General features: G+C 39.8%; 1 protein-coding gene across 1 annotated transcript; it reads right to left on the bottom strand.

Moving 5' to 3' along the window:
- Positions 1-1,020: 1,020 nt before the first annotated feature.
- LOC118572676 (solute carrier family 22 member 19-like) lies at positions 1,021-17,933 on the bottom strand. The gene is made up of 10 exons (XM_036172460.1): positions 17,532-17,933; positions 14,944-15,047; positions 14,453-14,607; positions 14,184-14,352; positions 13,506-13,629; positions 11,462-11,577; positions 9,919-10,133; positions 8,396-8,504; positions 2,244-2,447; positions 1,021-1,081 (listed from the first exon to the last, which is right to left on the bottom strand). Exons 1-10 carry the CDS (start codon positions 17,931-17,933, stop codon positions 1,021-1,023), a joined length of 1,659 nt encoding a protein of 552 aa, XP_036028353.1.
- Between the last annotated feature and the right edge of the window lie 400 nt (positions 17,934-18,333).

Below are 18,333 nucleotides of genomic sequence, written 5' to 3'. Positions count from 1 at the left end.
TTCCCTAAAATATTGTGCACCCTAATAAACTTATCTGGGTTGAGAGAACAGAAAGCCACTAGATATAGAGGCTAGAAAATGGTGGCACTCCCACATTTAATCCTAGCTTTCCAGAGGCAGAAATCTGTCTGGATCTCTGTGAGTTCAAGGCCAGGTTGGAAACAGTCAGGCATGGTGACACATACCTTTAATCCCAAAAGTGAGTCTTTAATCCCAAAAGTGAGTCTTTAATCCCAGGAAGTGATGGCAGAAAGCAGAAAGGTGTTTAAGGCATGAGGACCAGGAACTAGAGCAGGTTAAGCTTTCAGGCTTTTGAGCAGCAGTTCAGCTGAGATCCATTTGGATGAGGACTCAGAGGCTTCCAGTCTGAGGAAACAGGATCAGCTGAAGAACTGGCAAGGTGAGGTAGCTGTGGCTTGTTTTGCTTCTCTGATCTTCCAGTATTCACCCCAAATATCTGGCCTTGTGTTTGATATTACCAATAAGAACTTTTAAGATTGATGCTACACATGGCCTTTTCGACAGCCCTGGCCCAGACATCCCCATGGCCTCAGGTGGCAGTAAAGCCCACTCCATGATGGCCGCAGTAACAGCAGGGACCCAGGACATCAACATGGCTTCAAGTGGCAGCAAAGGCTCCTCATATCTGTCTGTTCCTCACAGCCTTTGAACCTCTATCTCTATCCACAGCACATGAACTGCTGTACTTCTCTTTCTCTCCATCTCTACCACAAGTCTTTCCCACGCCTCCATCACACATTTGTTCACTGTAGTGGCATCTGCTGCCCCAGTGTGTGGGACGAGGGCAGGCACTTTTGTGTCATCTCCATATTTTTACTGTGAATGATTATAGGTGTTTTATATATAGTAATTTAGAAAAGTAGTATAAAATACAATCCATATTTGTATCAGGATTTATTGAAAAATTTGCTAATAGCTAGGAATGCTCCTGGGATAGCATATTCTGAGTGACATTTTCTTTATCCTGCTATTTGACCAGGGGCCAGTTCTCAGAGTTCCTTAAAACGGTGTCACTTTGATGATGGCACCTTCCTCATTTGTATGCCTTGAACCTTTCTGCCTAGAATACACACAACAAATACCATCAACATGTAAACAAAGATGAAAGGACACAGAGAATAAAGGCATATCCTGATTCCTAAGAGCAATCTCATCCTTCACCCATCAGCTTTTGTAAAGTCTAAGATTCCTACCAAAGAATTTAAGTAAATCTGGGGAAATAAAAACCAACTCCTCCCTAGTAACCTCTAGGAGTCAGCTTTGATACTTACTCCCTTGGTGGTCATAGCATTCTCCAAGGAGGTTTGAAGGAAAAATATCACAGGAAATATACCAATATTTAAAAATCCTCCTCATTCTTTTTAGTTTAATCTCATTATTGACTTTGTCATTCTTTCTGTTGTGAACTATTCATACTTAATGAAATCAAGATGATCTGAATCTCACAGCAAAAGTTCACTGTCAACTGTGTCTTGTTCTATTTCCTCTAAGTTATTCAGTGATCATGGCAGACCCCTAAGCCTCCAGAAACTGTCAGTTTCAGACAGCTTGCCAGCACTCACTGGGCTGACAGATGATTCTGATTCTTAAGGATGAAATGCCATTTGTATTTGTGCATACTTGTGAAATATAGGCAAGAACATCTGTTTCATGGTTGAATTAATGGGTAAGCTCAGTGCATTGAGTATTTTCTGCAAAAGAAGCAGATCCTGAGTTCAAATCCTAGGAACTTGTGTACAAAGCTGGGCATGGACACAAATGCCTCTAATTGTACTATTGTGGTACTCTTTGGTCTCCATACCAGCTCCTGGTTCATTGATGGAATCCTCAGAATGGGAAAAGTATGATTCAAGCATCTAATGACCTTCTCTGGCTTCTGTATACATATAAACCTCATACATGCACCACATTAACACATATGCTTTATATGGTTTACATAAAGGCAGAGTGGGCAGAAGACATAAATTTGCCTATTTATCAATAAATCTCCTAGCACATCCTAGTAGAGCTGGTCTTTGTGTCTAGAGAAATCCAACTCCATTTACATCTACCTTATGAAGGGATACAGAATAAACTTCTATACCAAACTCTATGACCACATGGGAAAAAGCCTAAATGTCTGATTGCTTGGAAGAGAGATGGTCTGAATGCTATTTTGCTTTCCACATCATTGACCATTGACAAACAAGTCCCCTTAAATGGGAGGTAGAGGTGTTACTCACTCATTTTCCACATCTTGGATGGAGTCAGGCAGAGGCTTATTCTTGGTTTCAGGAAGGAGAAGAGGAACCAAGCCACTAAGGATGGAGATGACTCCATAAATGATCCAAGGTAATGAGGCAGAGTACATCGTGAGGGTCATTAAAATGGGAGCCATGGCTGCCCCAACATTACCAGCACTACCAGTGAATCCTAATGCTCTTGCCCTTGGAAAATGAAACATAATTCAGAAAAAAATCTAGCAAACTGGAACTCAATGTATTTGTGATTACATTAACCATGATTCAATGTGCAGAATATTTTAACTGTAAAATTTTTGTTACTTGCTTTGGAAATATCTGTTTTATTTGATAGTAATTTTGTTAGGTCAAATTAAAAGTCATTTATAATGTGCTCAGAAAGATAATACCACATGTGTTCTCTTACATGCAGATCTAACATTTTAGCTTTTATGGAAGTGTGTGTTTGTTTGTGTGTGTATGTGGTGGGAGTTATGGGTATAGGGTGTGAAACTAGGAATGTCAACAAGAAGGAGGCAGAAAAAATTACTAAAGGAGAAGTGATTAGGTGTAGGACCAGAGAGGAGCAGGTGTCCTGGTTTCCAGTTTCTCAGGAAGACTGAGCTCTAGGTAACCAACCTTAAGTTTCTGAGAGATAATAGATCACCAGGTGATCAAACCTCCAGTTACAACAGGACCAGAGAGCACAAGGCACTCAGGTTTCCCATTATTGCAAGATTACAGAGGACCCTGTAACCTGGTCTCCAGCCCAGTGCTCTCAGAGTTCAGTGCAGAGTTGTCTCCAGTGTTCCCAGCATCCCTTGAGAAACTGGAACTTTGGTTTTTATCATCTCTGAGGCCATTATGTGTGCAGAGTCCTGAAGTTTCCAGTGTTAAAAGTCTATATAAAGGTCTTTGCAGGACCAAGAGTCTATATTTCTGTAATGCCATAGTTTACTTTGGCCTGTGGTGCCAACCCCATCCCTCTGATAGCAGACAGATTTCACTTCTTAAGTTTGGTTTCTTGCCTCCAGCAGGTTCATAGAATCTAAAAGGCCAAGGTTTTGATTCCAGCTGGTCACTTTGGTGCTTGGTATCTAGTCCCACCCTTGAACCTTGGCACACAACCATGACAACTTCCTCAACTCATTCAATATCATCATGTTTCACCAGTCCTCATAGCTGAATGCCATGTAGACATTCCTCCTATAAGAAGCACAAGAACAGCATATCCCAATGGGATCTGGGACATGTCCAAGAGGCCAAGCCCAAGAATTCATGGTATTGAAGAAGAAAAAGAAAAATGAAATGGAATAGACAGACCATTAAGTAAATTATAGCAGAAACTCCCCAAATGTACAGAAGGCAGACATCCAAATTCAAGACGTGTATAGAACTCCTAACAGACAAAATAAGAGAGGAAATACTCCATGATATATTAGAGTCAGGATGTATGGTGATATTTTATTTGTACTGAAATGTGATTTTATTTGTAAGTTAATAAAGTTGCCCTGGGGTCAGAGCAAGCTATAGCAGAAGCTGGATGGTAGTGGTGCACGCCTTTAATCCCAGCACTTGGGAGGCAGAGCTAGGCGGATCCCTGTGTGTTCAAGGATATAGCCAGCATGGCAGACACACGCCTTTAATCTCAATACCAACCATAGAAGACCTGGAGGTCTGTACAGACAGGCAGTGACAAGGAGGTTATGTGGCTGGGTTTACAACCAATGAGAAGGCAGAACAGAAAGTCTATAAAAAAGACAGGACACAGGAAGTGGGCCTCTTGCGGAGAGGAAAGACAGCAGCAGCAGTAAAGGGTAAGGTTTTCAGCTCTCAGCTCTTGCTCTGACCTCTTGGCTATTAACTGTGTATTTGGCTCTGTGTTTCTTATTTAACAAGTTGGTTACATCTACAAGGATGTCAAAACACAAGTAAAGAAGGAATCCTGAAAGCAGCAAGAGAAAGGCCTCCACTCACACTCAAAGACCCAGTGCAGAATTACCCCAGACTTTCCCCAGCAACCATACAAGTCAGAAGAGCATCAAATGAAATATTCCAAGATTTGAATATAAACAAGTGTGAGGCAAATACATGACAGTCAGTAAATTTATCTTTAAAAACTAATAGAGAAATGAGGGCATTTCAAGACAGATACAAATTACAGTGATGCCTGACAACCAGGTGAACACTGCAGAAAGTTCTTAGTTAATGATCTGCAAGGAGGAAGATGAGAGGCAGCTTTCTTCATGTGAATACATGCATGCATACACTTAATCAAAAGCACAGATAAATAAAGTACATTTGGGAAAGAAACAACCATTTCCAACATAGCAACTCAACAAACCCTCAAAATCAATATTGGAGGAAGAAAATAAATATCAATTGTTGGGATCCAGGCCTGTCCAAGCCTTTCTTAACTGCCTTGATGAAAGAACAAATGGAATGGTAATTCTGTGTCATTGCCCAGGGGCAGACTTGGCAGGGTCCTGTCTGCAGCTGGGTCTTATTAGTCCCAAGGCTTCTTTGTAATTGGTCTGTAACATAGTTGAGATATTCTGTGATCTCTTTTCACAACATTTCTTGATTAGGTTCTGGTTAACTTTATCCCATCATGTGTTAGCTTTCTGATGACTCTGTCCCATGTCCCCCTGCAAACAGTACTTTGGATGCTGTACCTTTTCATTCAACTTGCTGTCATGAGGCATCAGCCAATGTAGACCTCCTGATGCCAGCTTTCTGTCTTCATTATAGTCTCACCCATCGTCCTCCCTTCTTGACACCTCTCCACAGGTGTGGTTACCAGGTGTTCTGAAGGGTCTGTACTTGGCTGTACATTGTGGTTTGATCTTGAAAGGGGAATGTCTTTTGCCTTGCTCCTTGGCATTGTATTAAAAAGCCCATTGGAATAAATCTCAAAGTGACTGGGTATTGACCCCGGGCCTTCACGAAGCTATCCTGTGTCTCTGTCTTTCTTATCATTTCTTATCTTTCTATCTAATACTTCCTCATTCTCCTCTCCTTCCCCCAAGAACCCTTTGACAGGTTAGAGCTGCACTCTGACAGACCCTGACAAAAGATCTTAAAAGACTCTCCCAGAAAACTCTTTAACCTACTAAATAATTAGTGATGTTGCAGAACAGAAATCATTATAAGAAGTCAGTATCCTTTATTTATACCATCAGTCTACTCCCAGTGAAAGAAACTAGGAAATACATCCCATTCAAAATAATTCCCCCCAAAAGGATTTAGGAATATATCTAACCAAAGATGTGAAAGAATGAAAATTAAAGGTATGAAGGAAATAAAAGAAGCTAGATGATTGGAAGACATTCCACATTCCTGAGTTAACAGAATTAATATTGTGGAAATGGCTATACTACTAAAATTAATTTACAGAATAAATATAATACCTATCAAAATTCTAGTGTTATATTTCACATGTTTAGAAAAATCCATACAAGAATTCATATGGATCCACAGAGGCTGTGATTAGTGAGAGGAACCCCAAGAGTAAGAACAGTGCTGGGGGTATTCCAATACGCAGTCTCAAATTACACTACCGAGCTATAGTGAAAAGACTGCTTGGGACTCACATAAAAGCAGACAGAGAGGATCAGTGGCAAAGAATAGAGGACTTGGAAATAAAATGTCAAAACTATGCTAAAAAAGCAAAGTGAGTTTTGACAAGGGAGGAAGAAATAAACACTGGGAAAAAGATGACCTATTCACCCATTGGTACTGACCAACTACCAGCAGAAGAATAAAAATTGATTCTTTCGCTTTGTGCAAAAATCATTTCAAAATTGAATAAACACCTCTACCTTAAAACCTAAAATCTGAAATGTCTAGAACAAACATAATGGAGACCATTTAAGATACTGAGGCAAGCTAACTTTCCAAACACCAATAGAACACCAATGGCACAGAATCAAATCCTGTTACCAACATATGAGACTAAGTGAAAATAAAATTTCCGTATAGCAAAAGAGACTGCTGCAGCTTTGAAGAAAATCTTTACCAGCTACACTTACAAACCAGCCCCCACTCCCATCTGCCCCAGAACTTCCATCTGGACCACAGGTGAGTGCCTGGGGTTATAGTCAGAGAGGCAACCGCCCCTGGGTCCTACCCCTGGGCACCATCCTGGGAGGACATGCCCAACTTGGCCCCAGTTTCTGGCCAATCTGTGGGCCCTGTGGGAAGGCTCCCCTTTTCCAAGACCACAGGCAGACCCTGCAGTCTCCACACTCTGTCCCCACACCCATTTGCCCGAGACCCCAGCCACTTCCTGAGACTCAGAGACCAGCCCCCAGCTCCCATCCACCCTGGAAATCCCATCTGGACCAGAGAAACCCTCCGGTGGACACTACAACCTCAACGCCTTGCCCCCACACCCATCTGCTAGAGACCCCAGCCACTTCTGGAGACTTAGAGACTAGAGTCCAGCATTCCATCCTGCCCCGGAACTTCCACCAGGACCAGAGAGCCCCCAGCTCCCATCTGCCCCAGAACTCCCATCTGGACAAGAGGAGCTTCCATCTGGACAAGATAAGGAGACCCCAGGGACTTCCTGAGACTCAGAGTCCAGCCCCCCAGCTCCTATCTGGCTAGCATTCTCATCTGGACCAGAGCTCCCATCCAGCCCAGAGCTTCCATCTGGACCAGAGAGAGGCTCCCTAAATCTGTCAGCTCTGTCTGGACCAAGTACACTGTTAAGACTAAGAACGAACCCAAGAAGAGATGGGTAGACATAAAGGCAGAAGTACATAAAACAAAATAAAGAGCAATACAGCATCACCAGAACCTAGCCCTTCTCCAACAGCTAGACCTGAACATCATGGAATGGAAGAAGAAGGAGAAGAAGAAGAAGAAGAAGAAGAAGAAGAAGAAGAAGAAGAAGAAGGAGAAGGAGAAGGAGAAGGAGAAGGAGAAGGAGAAGGAGAAGGAGAAGGAGAAGGAGAAGGAGAAGGAGAAGGAGAAGGAGAAGGAGAAGAAGAAGGAGAAGAAGAAGAAGAAAACAACCTTATAAATAACATCATGAAGAGGCTAGAGCCCTATATAGAAGAAATCAAAAATAAAGTGGAGGAACAGACAAACAAAAAATGGGAAGAACACTATAAAAAAATTAGAGGAAAGGACAATTAAAGCAGAAGAAAACAATAAGTCCGTGAAAGAAAATCATGAAAAAGCAAGGGAAACAGTCCAAGACCTGAAGAGGGAAATAGAAAAACTGAAGAACACACTAGCAGAAGGAATGCTGGAAATAGAAAATCTGAGTAAACAAACAGGACCTTCAGATGCAAGTATAACCAACAGAATGCAAGAGATGGAAGACAGGATCTCTGGAGTTGAAGATACGGTAGAAGAAATAGATCCATCAGTCAAAGAAAACACTAAAACCAACAAACTCATGACCCAAAATGTCCAAGAAATTTGGGACACCATGAAAAGACCAAACCTATGAATAACAGAATTGTTATTCCAACTGGATAGAAGTTCATTGAAATGCATATATTTTGGATTTGGCTAATTTTTATGTGTGATGTTCTTTTTTTGCAAAGATTTTTAATAAAATGTTAAAATGATGAAAGAGGGGAGAGATTGGTAACGTACATTGAACTGAAATGACAAGGACAATGGGTTCTACCGGCAGGAAGAAGGTCTTGCAGAAGAGGGAACAAGGAGATGAAAAAGTATTTGTGAAAATGTGATGACCAGATCCATTACTCACACCCACTAAAGACATGTAAATGAGCACAGTCAGGGATGTTCGAGTGCATGTGTGCATGTGTGAAGGTAGATGTGGCATCAGCTGAGAAATAATTCAGCAGGCACGGCACATAGGTAAGTGTGATAGAGGGTGAACACAACCACAGTACAGTCCATATCTGCATGAAATTGCTAAAACAAAATAAATGTCATGAAAACCTAATTTTTAATGCTTTATTTCACCAAAGTCTTATTTCTGACAGGACTTATGTTTTGGGTAGCTCCAAATATTCAAATGAGGTCTTTATTAGTGAATACAGCTGGTTCACAGCTGGACTTAATCTATTTTGTAAAAAGCAAACTTCTGAGCAACCTTGGTCACTCCTGTAATCACTAGTATTGATTGCTGTTGATAACTACCCAGGTGTTTACACCAAGTCATGTACCTGATCACGGTGGGGAGTAGCTCATTTGAGTGTAAAATATTACTGCTAGTAATCACAACAGAATTTGTTCCCGTCAGTGTTATCAAAACTGCACGCAGGGTCTGCATTTCTGTGGAGAGGAAAAGCAGGGACAGTGGTCATTCTGATGTGAAGGAATTCACGTTCCACTTGTTAGTGAGGAATACAGAGTGTAGAACCTGCAGAGAGTAAAAATTCTCAGAGGGTAATAATTTAAGAAAGGTGACCTAGCTGCATGTACTGGTTTATGGAGAATCAACACTGGTTCACTGTATTCCTACACCTGGTATCTCTCTGACACATTTCAGAAGTAGAGAGCTTGATGAATCAAGGAGGTTCACATTAACTTTCATGTTTTCTACCCAGCATCTCACTGTCCTTCCAACAGAATGTAGGGCTGTCAAGGAAAATTACAGAGGACTGTGTACTCATTTGAATATTCAGGAGGAATGTACCATGGATAAGAATGATGGAAGGTGAACCTGACATAGTACATTCTATCTACACCTGCATGAATGTCAGAAAGAAAATAAATGCTATAAAAACATAATAAAAATTAGAAGAATAGAAGTTGTATATCTCATGGCACTTGCATTTTGGCTGACTCCAATTATTCACATGAGATACTCATTTTATATTTTAGTATGGTAGAAGGGTGTCATGGAAGGAGAGACGTGGGCAAGCTGGAATCAGTTTCATTTGACATGGTGTTTCAAGATTCAAGAATAAGGGAGTTGCTGCTGACATCCAGGAGTTGTGCAGATTTTTAAAACATACCACAGTCCCGAGCTTCAGCACACCTTCAGGACTGCCTGGGAACTGTGCTCCTTGCCCACATCCACATGACACCACAGGTTCAGTCTGGCTGTCCTGCTGCCTAGACCACTCTGACTTCCTTGCACTTGTTTTGTACTTCAACACAAGCAATCCTCATTATCTTGATACAACTCTGCAAATCAGCTTTGAACTTGCAGTGTCCCGAGAGTCATGACTACACTCATACAGTTTGGGAAACACCTTGTCACTGAAGTTGAAGCAACGAGACCCAGTGGGACAGAGGATGTGACAGTACATTATGATCATTTGGGTCAGAATCATAAGAACTGAAACCTACATGACTGCTATGAAAATGTCATTGAGAACGAATGAGGGGGGGCAGATACTTCCGAGGGATTGGGGAGAGGACAATAAAGCAGAAAATGATGTAATTACATTTTAATTAAAAATGTACTTGAACAATGAGTAAATGATCTATTACTGACCTGTAGAAATGTGAGAATAAATGGCTCCAATGTTCCAGATACTTCTCGAATGTACTGGACTTTCACATATTTAAACCCAACTTACTGGTTTTGGTTTTTCTCTCAGTGTCTGAATGGAGGAAATTACTAAATGTCTGCTTACAGAAAAGTCTCTGGATGTATTTTTTTCTCATAAGTAGGACCTGAAAAACACTGATGAAAGGGACTGGGTATTTTCCCCCTCTAACCACCAACTTTATTCACCTTCAGGAACAAGCACTGTAGCCAGGATGGTGATTCCAAACAGCAAACAGAGTAATAGTTGACTTATTCTACGGCCAAAGTAGTTCAGTAAAAACATTGCAGCAACACAGGCTGGGATGGACATTACAGCCGAGAGACACTGCATTAGGAAGACATTACTTTTTAGGTGTTGGAGATGGATGTTGAAGCCTAACATAGGAATTGCTGTTGTAAATCTGAAAGAACAAAGAGGAGAGTCACATCATACTACTTAGAGTTGACATCCAAAGGCAAGAATATGATTATCCCAAGAAGATGGTTTTAGTTGCTAAAGTATGATGGCCTATCTGTATTTTGACCTATTTATATTTACTTGAGTGATAATGTAATAATCATCATAAAATCATTGTATCCTGACAGGATATATTACTGTTGGATTTTTAATGAGAGGCAGAGTGTTTGTTGAATGTATAATAGATCCAATCAGCTTTTTAGCATTTTTCCCTCTAACTTTATCTTAGTGAAGGTTATAACTTTTTTAATTTTAAAAATATTTTCTTAATCATTTTTCAAATATGTACAATGTATTTTGATGATGTTCTTCCCTAATTCTTCCTCACAATTTCTCCATAGCCCTCTTGCACATCCTGACCATTTCTAGCTTCATGGATTCTTTTCATTAAAAACAGGTATAATTTAATATAACATATTTTGATTAAATTCTCCTCCCACACCCGTCCCAGTTCTTCCTCACTTTCCCTTCCATGTGGGTCCACACCCTTTCTGTCTCTTTTTAGAAAGCACACAGGCATCTCAGGAATCCTAAAAATTCTATGATTATAATAATCATAATAATCTAAGGTGAGATAAAACAATAAAAGTTCTGATTAGGACAAACGAACAGATAGAACAAATGAGCAAAAGAGTAAAGCACAGAAACACATACAGATGCAGAGACACACATGTTCTCACACACACAGGATCCTATAAAACACGGGAAGCCATAATGTGTACACAAATGATGTGCAAGATTAGAAAAATGCCCTGACACAACAATATGAAACAAAAAACCCTCCAAAGATACCATTGTGTCTTTTTTTGTGCTGGCTATGTACTGTTGGGAATAGGAACTACCCTTAAGAGTGGTTTGTTTCCCTGGTGAGACTCCATTTGGAGAAAACTAATTTTTCATTTGCAAGGGCACTGGGTCCTTAACTGGGCTTTCCCCAAGTGAGGATATTATAACTACATTTGTATCTGTTATTGAAATGTATATACTTGAGTAATTTACATTAGAAATTTTATTTCCTTTTAAATGGAGAATGACAAATGGCAAATGCAGAGAAGTCTGGAACATGACTGAAGATTCATCATGATTCTGCATTGACAACCCTGCCAGGGTGTTGTAAACAACATACCCCTCACTCTATAGTTAGTTCTGTGCTTCTATAACCCAAACCTCTAGAATACCACCAGATATAAAAATCCCTCATTTTTATCTTCAACTCTGTGGTTGGGAAAATTCATCCCTCTACCATTTTAAGAGTCAGTGTATGAAGCCTACCTCAAAAGGCACAGGAGAAGCACACGCTTTCGCAAGTTGGGGGTGCGGAATAAGTCACACAGAGAAGGTTTTGTTTGTGTTTCCTCCAGCTCTTCCCTCATGGTGGTTCTCACAACCTTCAGCAAGAGCATCAAGAACTGTTTAGTTTTCCCAAAATGATGAGTGTTTTGGAGCGTACTGGGCACTCACAGAATACCAGGTCTAAATCTACTGGATATTGTTGTTTTTATTCTTTCCTGGGAGGCTCGCCATCTAGCTCCCAAATAAATTCCAGCCATAACTTTCCAAGTCTTATCTCCATGTTCTGATAGGAATTAGTCTATGGAGAAATACAAATCATTTAAAAGTCCAAAGTCCAAGGTTCACATGAGATGCAAGGGAGCTTGTTTTTTTCTCAGTGCCATGTGAAATACTTATTTATTTTGAAAATCAATAAAATATGTCAACAATAATTTCCCTTTGTAATTCAAACTTTTATATAATAAACCAGGTGATTTACCTCTAGTATTCAAGAGAACAAAATAAATGTTCCTATTTCAAAAGAGAAGAGTTGGGATATAATAACAAATGACTATATCTATACAGGACTGAAACTCAGAAATGAAAACATTTAATACTGAAGGTCCATGTCTGGCATCTGTGGCTCATAATGGAATCTTTTTAGCACTAAAAAATTAAGTAGTTTTTAAATATCTTTGTTCATGTCCACAGGTCAGTGCTTCTGTCAGCCTTAATGAAGATTTTGTATGTAGTGAGTAGAAGTCATTGAAGACTCACAATTGTCAAAGTAAGTGACTATTCAGTGTTTATCTCCAAGGGAAATGTCTCTATCACCCCCTTGCAGGTTACAGAAACATCATGGAAAAGGGAGAGGAAATGTGTAGAAGAAGTGATGGAAAATGTGTGATTCCATCTTACAGACATGCATTGGAATCTTGAACTTTCATCAGCTATGATTAACTTCATAAGACTTGCTAATGTTATGCCAGTAAATATACCATCTGTGGGGGTACATGGTATATTTTTTGTAAAATGGCAGGAGAGAGGCTTTGGTGGGTTTGAGCCAATGTGCTCCATGGCAGGTGAGGGAGATATGCCATGCAGACATGGCCGGCAGCAGCCAAGGGGGCATGGCAGAAAGTCCCTAACACCATGGAGACACAACACCCACATGGAATGTTTTTTTGGGGAAAGGTAGAAGGGAAGAGAGGGAAAGAGAGAAAAAGAGAGAGAGATTGAAAGAGAGGGTAAAGAAAGTGAGTGAGAGGGAGGGAGAAAGAGAAGAGAGGATGGAGAGACAGAGACAGACACAAAGAGAGAGAGAGATAGAGGTGTGTGTGCCTTTTCTGTCAGGAGAAAGGGAGGAAGAGAGAGAAGATGAGTAGGGGTTTTCTCTTAAAGAGGACTTTATATAAGATGATGTTGTCAGGATACTGGGCAGGTCCCCAAGGGGCATGTCTGAATGCTAAAATTATTGAGAGAAGTGCTCATGAGCCCCATCTCCATTTCACAACCTGCATGTAGTTAGTCATTGTTAGTGCATAGGGCCTCATAAAGCCATACTCCCTCCTGAGGATACATTGGCAGCTAATGATTGCTGATGAATAAATAGACATTTCTTCAGTTATGTACCCACATCTAAGATGCCCATGTTCCTGTAGGTAGATCCACAAAATATTTCTGTAAATGACCTAAAGTGGACAAATTAGATCACAAAAAAGAAGATATAAGAAGATATAAAAAGAAGGTAGAAATAGGACTAGTTAAGAAGTATATGAGAATCATTAGGTTTGATAATAATGAGGGGGTATAAATAAATCAATGCAATATATGCACATATAAAATTTCAGTCTTAATGCATTATGTATAAATTATATGTGCTAATAAAAAGTTTAAAAGTGAAAGAAATCATCAATGAAGGATTTTGTTTTACAAAGTCCTCTTTGAATGATTTAATGATGGCACATTGTTTCCTGGGCACTAACTCATACACATGTCAAGCTTGTGTTTCCTTTATGTGATAACAAGCTTGCATTATGCTCACCTCCATGGTTAGGGCATCTCCAGAATTCTTCACTCCATTCTTGCATGCAACTTTTCTAAGTTCCTGTAAGCCCTTCTGGGGTTTGTTGGTCACAATCAGCCATCTTGCTGACTCTGACAGCCACCTACTCAAGAAGATATTGTTCATAAATTCTCAAGAATTCATTTTCTATACTAAATTTATTCTTGAATAGTTGTGTTAAAATCGAATACCTATTGGTTACTCAGTTTTAACAAAATGTATAATCTGATATCATGAGGAACATTGCCTAGGACAACAGGAAATGATTCAGCCATGCAGAGCATCTGCACTCCTAAAATGAAGACCTGGAGTCACATTGATCTGTCTCCCTCATCAGGATACAGGTTTTAATGGAGGTCATAGAACTGGAACGTGAAAGATGTTTCTCCCGATAATTTCCAAATTTCCTGTTAGGCTACAGAGAATATTTATTCATTATATGTCTGTTCCCTAAATTAAGAACCCATGAATAATTTTTCCCCTAATCATATCACCCAGAGGAGCAATGATACAATGAAACATTGTCTTCCGGACACAACAGGACTGACACATATATGAGCTTACAGAGACAGTGACAAATGCATTTCTTATATCCTGATTTAATGGACATGGTCATCTCAGGATTGCAAAACATAGAGGAGGAAAGAAAGCTCATACCTTGCAGGTATAATGCAGAAAAATATTGGCACAGACATTACCAGCTGGAGGTGGTGCCAGTTTCGAAATGCAAATGCCAGGCCTGTCATTACTATTCTTCCAAAACTGGAAGCACATACTGTCAAGGTTGTCACCAGGGCTTTGAATTTAGGGCTTGTCCATTCTATCACTGAAAGGAAAGAAAAATGTATCTTGGTTTCTACTAATGGTCTGAGAAACATCCACATCAACAAAAGCTTGAACAATGTCCATCAAAAGCTTTGACTTACTGAGCATCACAGTATTCGGGTATATGATTGAGATACAAATCCCTTTCAGGAAGTGAAGTAAGCAGTAGATGAAGAAGGTGGGAGCCAGAGCTGCACAGGTCCCAGTGATGGCCATTTTCAGTAAAGCACATGTGAGGGTTAACTTCCTCCCAAACCTGAGGAAAAGACAAAGTAATGCAGTTGTTAAAAAGAAGACACAGGAAGCATTTGTATAATCCCTGAGGTTGACTTTTCTCATTTTTCTAAACCATGTTTTTCTTTGTCTCTTAATCTTTTTGACCTCTTCCATGTTTAATAGGATGTTAGTTCTATGTCAATAAAACACACAGACTTTTAAACGCCAACTGAAATGTCTGACCGTGTTTTGTGATGTCTAGTGTCAAAGGCACACCCAGAAGAACATAATCTGCAGTTACTGTTTCCTGAGTGTATGAGTTGCAGATGATGAAAATACTCACATATAGAGAGAAATTTATAGCACAGACACTCACCTGTCTGATAAATTGCCACCTAGGAAACCTCCTACCAAAATTCCAATCATGAATATGAATTTAGCCACTGAACCCAGTAGCTGAGATCCACACACCAGGTCCCACTGGAAGAGAAGGAAATCAGCATGACAGCCTGTCACTGTAATTTGTTCCAAATTATTCAACATGAGCTTCCCATTCCACTGAACCCATCACCTTCCCTTTTCATCATTTCCTATCCAGTTATAGCTTTAATAAATCTGCTCCCAGTAGTCTTTCCGTAGTTATATAGGTTATAGTAGTTACTTGTAACCTGTGCTAAGAAGTTCTCAAATGTGGCCTGTGGTTGATATATTGTGCACCAAGAAAAACTTATCTGAGGGTCAGAGACAGAACAGTCATCATATTCAACATAGGTTCAGGCAGTGGTGGACACACCTTTAATCCTTGCATTCCAGAGGCAGAGATCCAAATGGATCTCTGTGAGTTCAAAGCCGCACTGGAAACAGCCAGGCATAGTGGCACATGCCTTTAATCCCAAGAAGTGATGGCAGGAAGCAGAAAGGTATATAAGTTATGAGGACCAGGAACTAGAGCCTTTTTAGCTTTTAAATTTTAGCAGACGTTCAGCTGAGATCCATTTGGGTGAGGACTCAGAGGATTTCAGTCTGAGGAAACAAGATCAGCTGAGGATTTGGCAAGGTGTGGTTGGGTATGGCTTGTTCTGTTTCTCTGATCTTTCATTGCTCACCCATATATTTAGATCCATGTTCTTTATTTAATAAGACTGTTTAGAAATTCATCTACAGTTACCCTAGAATTCAATGATTCATCAACCTTAATTTTTTTTATACCAGTTCCTATTCATCCATGCATAGCCTCCTCTATGCCTCCTCTCAGATTACAGCACAACTAGAGCCTGATCATTGTTTTTGTTTAACTTATTTTTTTATAAATTTTTGCCTGAGTGCAGTGTACTAGCAATTACCAACATTTTAGTCTATAAAAATGTGAACTACTGGGAATATTTTGCAGTGTTGAGTACTGAATCTTGGTCCTCACAAGTGCTGCAGATGCATTCTGTCATAGACCTACATATTTAGCCACAACTGTGGCTTTGTACAACCTCCTATGTGTTTTAAATTTTAAATAAAATCTGAATAGTGCTTGCTTGTCACAACACTTGGGCAGTTAAACTAATTAGACACACAAGAATTATGTCTTCTACATATATTTTCTGATTATTATTTAACTTATTCTTTGAAATTTCATGCATGTATACAAAGCACTATGATATTATCCAACCTTTATATCCCCTACAACTACCTCTGAAATTCCTGAACACACACATTTCCAAAACTCATGTCCTTTTTGTATAGTCTACTCTTTGCTTAATGTTGCCTGTATGTGCACTGGAGCATAGGCAACCTAGTACTGATCATTCCTCTAAAGTAGGGTAATAGTCCCTCCTCTAGCAACCATCAACTCTTAATAGATCTTCAGCTAGGGGTGAGGCCTTCTGAGTTCTGCTCCAATCTATGCTGGAATTTTGATTGGCCTGATCTTGTGCTGGTCTTGTGTAAATAACCACTATTTCTGTGAGTTCATGTATGAGGATATTTCTTCATCTTTCAAATTCTTTTATTGCTCTTAAAAATTTTAAACTAAAATATAATCACATCACTTCCATCATACTCATTCTTCCCTCTCAACCCTCCCTCCAGCATCTCTCTGAAGGTTGTCTGTAAAACGTTATGAAAATTCACTGTTGAGTAAACTAATTTCAAAACATAATTTAAAATAAGGAATTTGAAAGAAAGCAAAATACTTGGTTGGACAATGATACTCCAAAAAGTCCTTGGATGTTAAGCAGCCATCCCAGTGCCAGGCATAAAAAATAATGTTATAGGAGTTACTGTTCAGTAGGTCCCACAGCTCTCCAAAAGTACACAGGCTGTTACTATTTATTGCTCATGGATACGTACAGTAAGTAAATGTTAAGACCCTATTCCTGAAGACACCACACACTTTTCTTTTTGTATAACATAGAAAACACTGTCAAACCAAACTGGACACTTTCTCCTTGTTGGCTACTTTTCATAGTTGTAGATGTTGCTATATAGACTGTAGGCAGAGAATAGCAGTCAATGGCCTTACCTAGCACTTTACCCTACACACTGCAATACCAACCTACATGACAGCATGGTCACAGGTGCAATAGTGACATGACTGTTATATGAAACAACCATTTCTGATTGGATTTGAAGCTCTCTACAGAGGAAGAAAGTCATGCCTGATAATGTAAAGCCACTTAGAATCCCATGACTTAGAAGGAGATAGGTCCTGAGGAAGAAGCTACTGTTGTTATTTTGCTAAATGGTCTGTTGTCTAATTTTCTTCTAAGTATTACTTTTTAACATGCACTCATTACTAGAACAAAAGGATCAGAAACATAAATCTTTATTTATGTTTGAGTCGTTAAAATTATTGAGTAAGACTCTTGCAATTCATCAGGCAGTAAATAAGCTCCAACAATATATACTATTTGTGCTATTGCCAAACTGTAGCGATGAGTTCACTGAGGGGGTGATATTATTGAAGCCACTTACCTCAGTCACTGTGGTGGAGAGGAACGTGCTTTGGTCATATACCCAGCCATCCACACAGGGCTCTGTGTCTGCCTCTGTCACACTGGAGAAGGTGCCATTCAGATGAAGGAGATGCCACTGTGGTTGGACAAAGCGACGGCACTTGTCTGGCTTCATGTTGGTGTCCAGTGGGATGGAGATCCTCAGGAGGTCATCTTGGCTCAGGCTTTTGTTCTCACTGTCAGAGACAGTGTCATTGTCAAGGATGTGGACCCAGCAGCGATGACCAGGGATGGCTGCAGTAAAGTTCTCCAAAACAGCATGAGGAGTCACCATGACATTGCAAATCAGAAGGAAAGCCATCTGAAGGATCTGGTATCTCCCCATGCTTCCAACTTGATTCAAGAGATCCTGAAAGGCCATTGCGGCTGAATGACTGTCTCCAATGGGAAACAGAAATGCTTACACCCAGGGTATATAAATACTTAAATAAAGTTATGCATCACAGAAACACACTAAATAGGATTGTTCTTGAACTCTTCTTAATATGCACATCTTCACATCACACCAGTTATAGAACTGTGATTTGTTCTGTTGTTGGTATCAGGGAGTGACCTGTTTTCTACCAGATAACCAAAAAAATTTCTGCTAATATTTATCCTATAATCCAGTCTGTTAAACATTTACTTTATTAGAAACTTTGAGCACCATCCCCCATGGTCAATTCTGGAAAATGACCTGTAACTCCCTGAAAATAAACCAGAGTTCATTTGTAGACAAATTTCTAAACAGTCTTATTAAATAAGAAACACAGAGCCAAATT

Source organism: Onychomys torridus, chromosome 1, assembly GCF_903995425.1.
Source record: "Onychomys torridus chromosome 1, mOncTor1.1, whole genome shotgun sequence".
NCBI classification, from domain to species: domain Eukaryota; kingdom Metazoa; phylum Chordata; class Mammalia; order Rodentia; family Cricetidae; genus Onychomys; species Onychomys torridus.
This window is presented reverse-complemented; position numbering and strand designations above follow the sequence as displayed.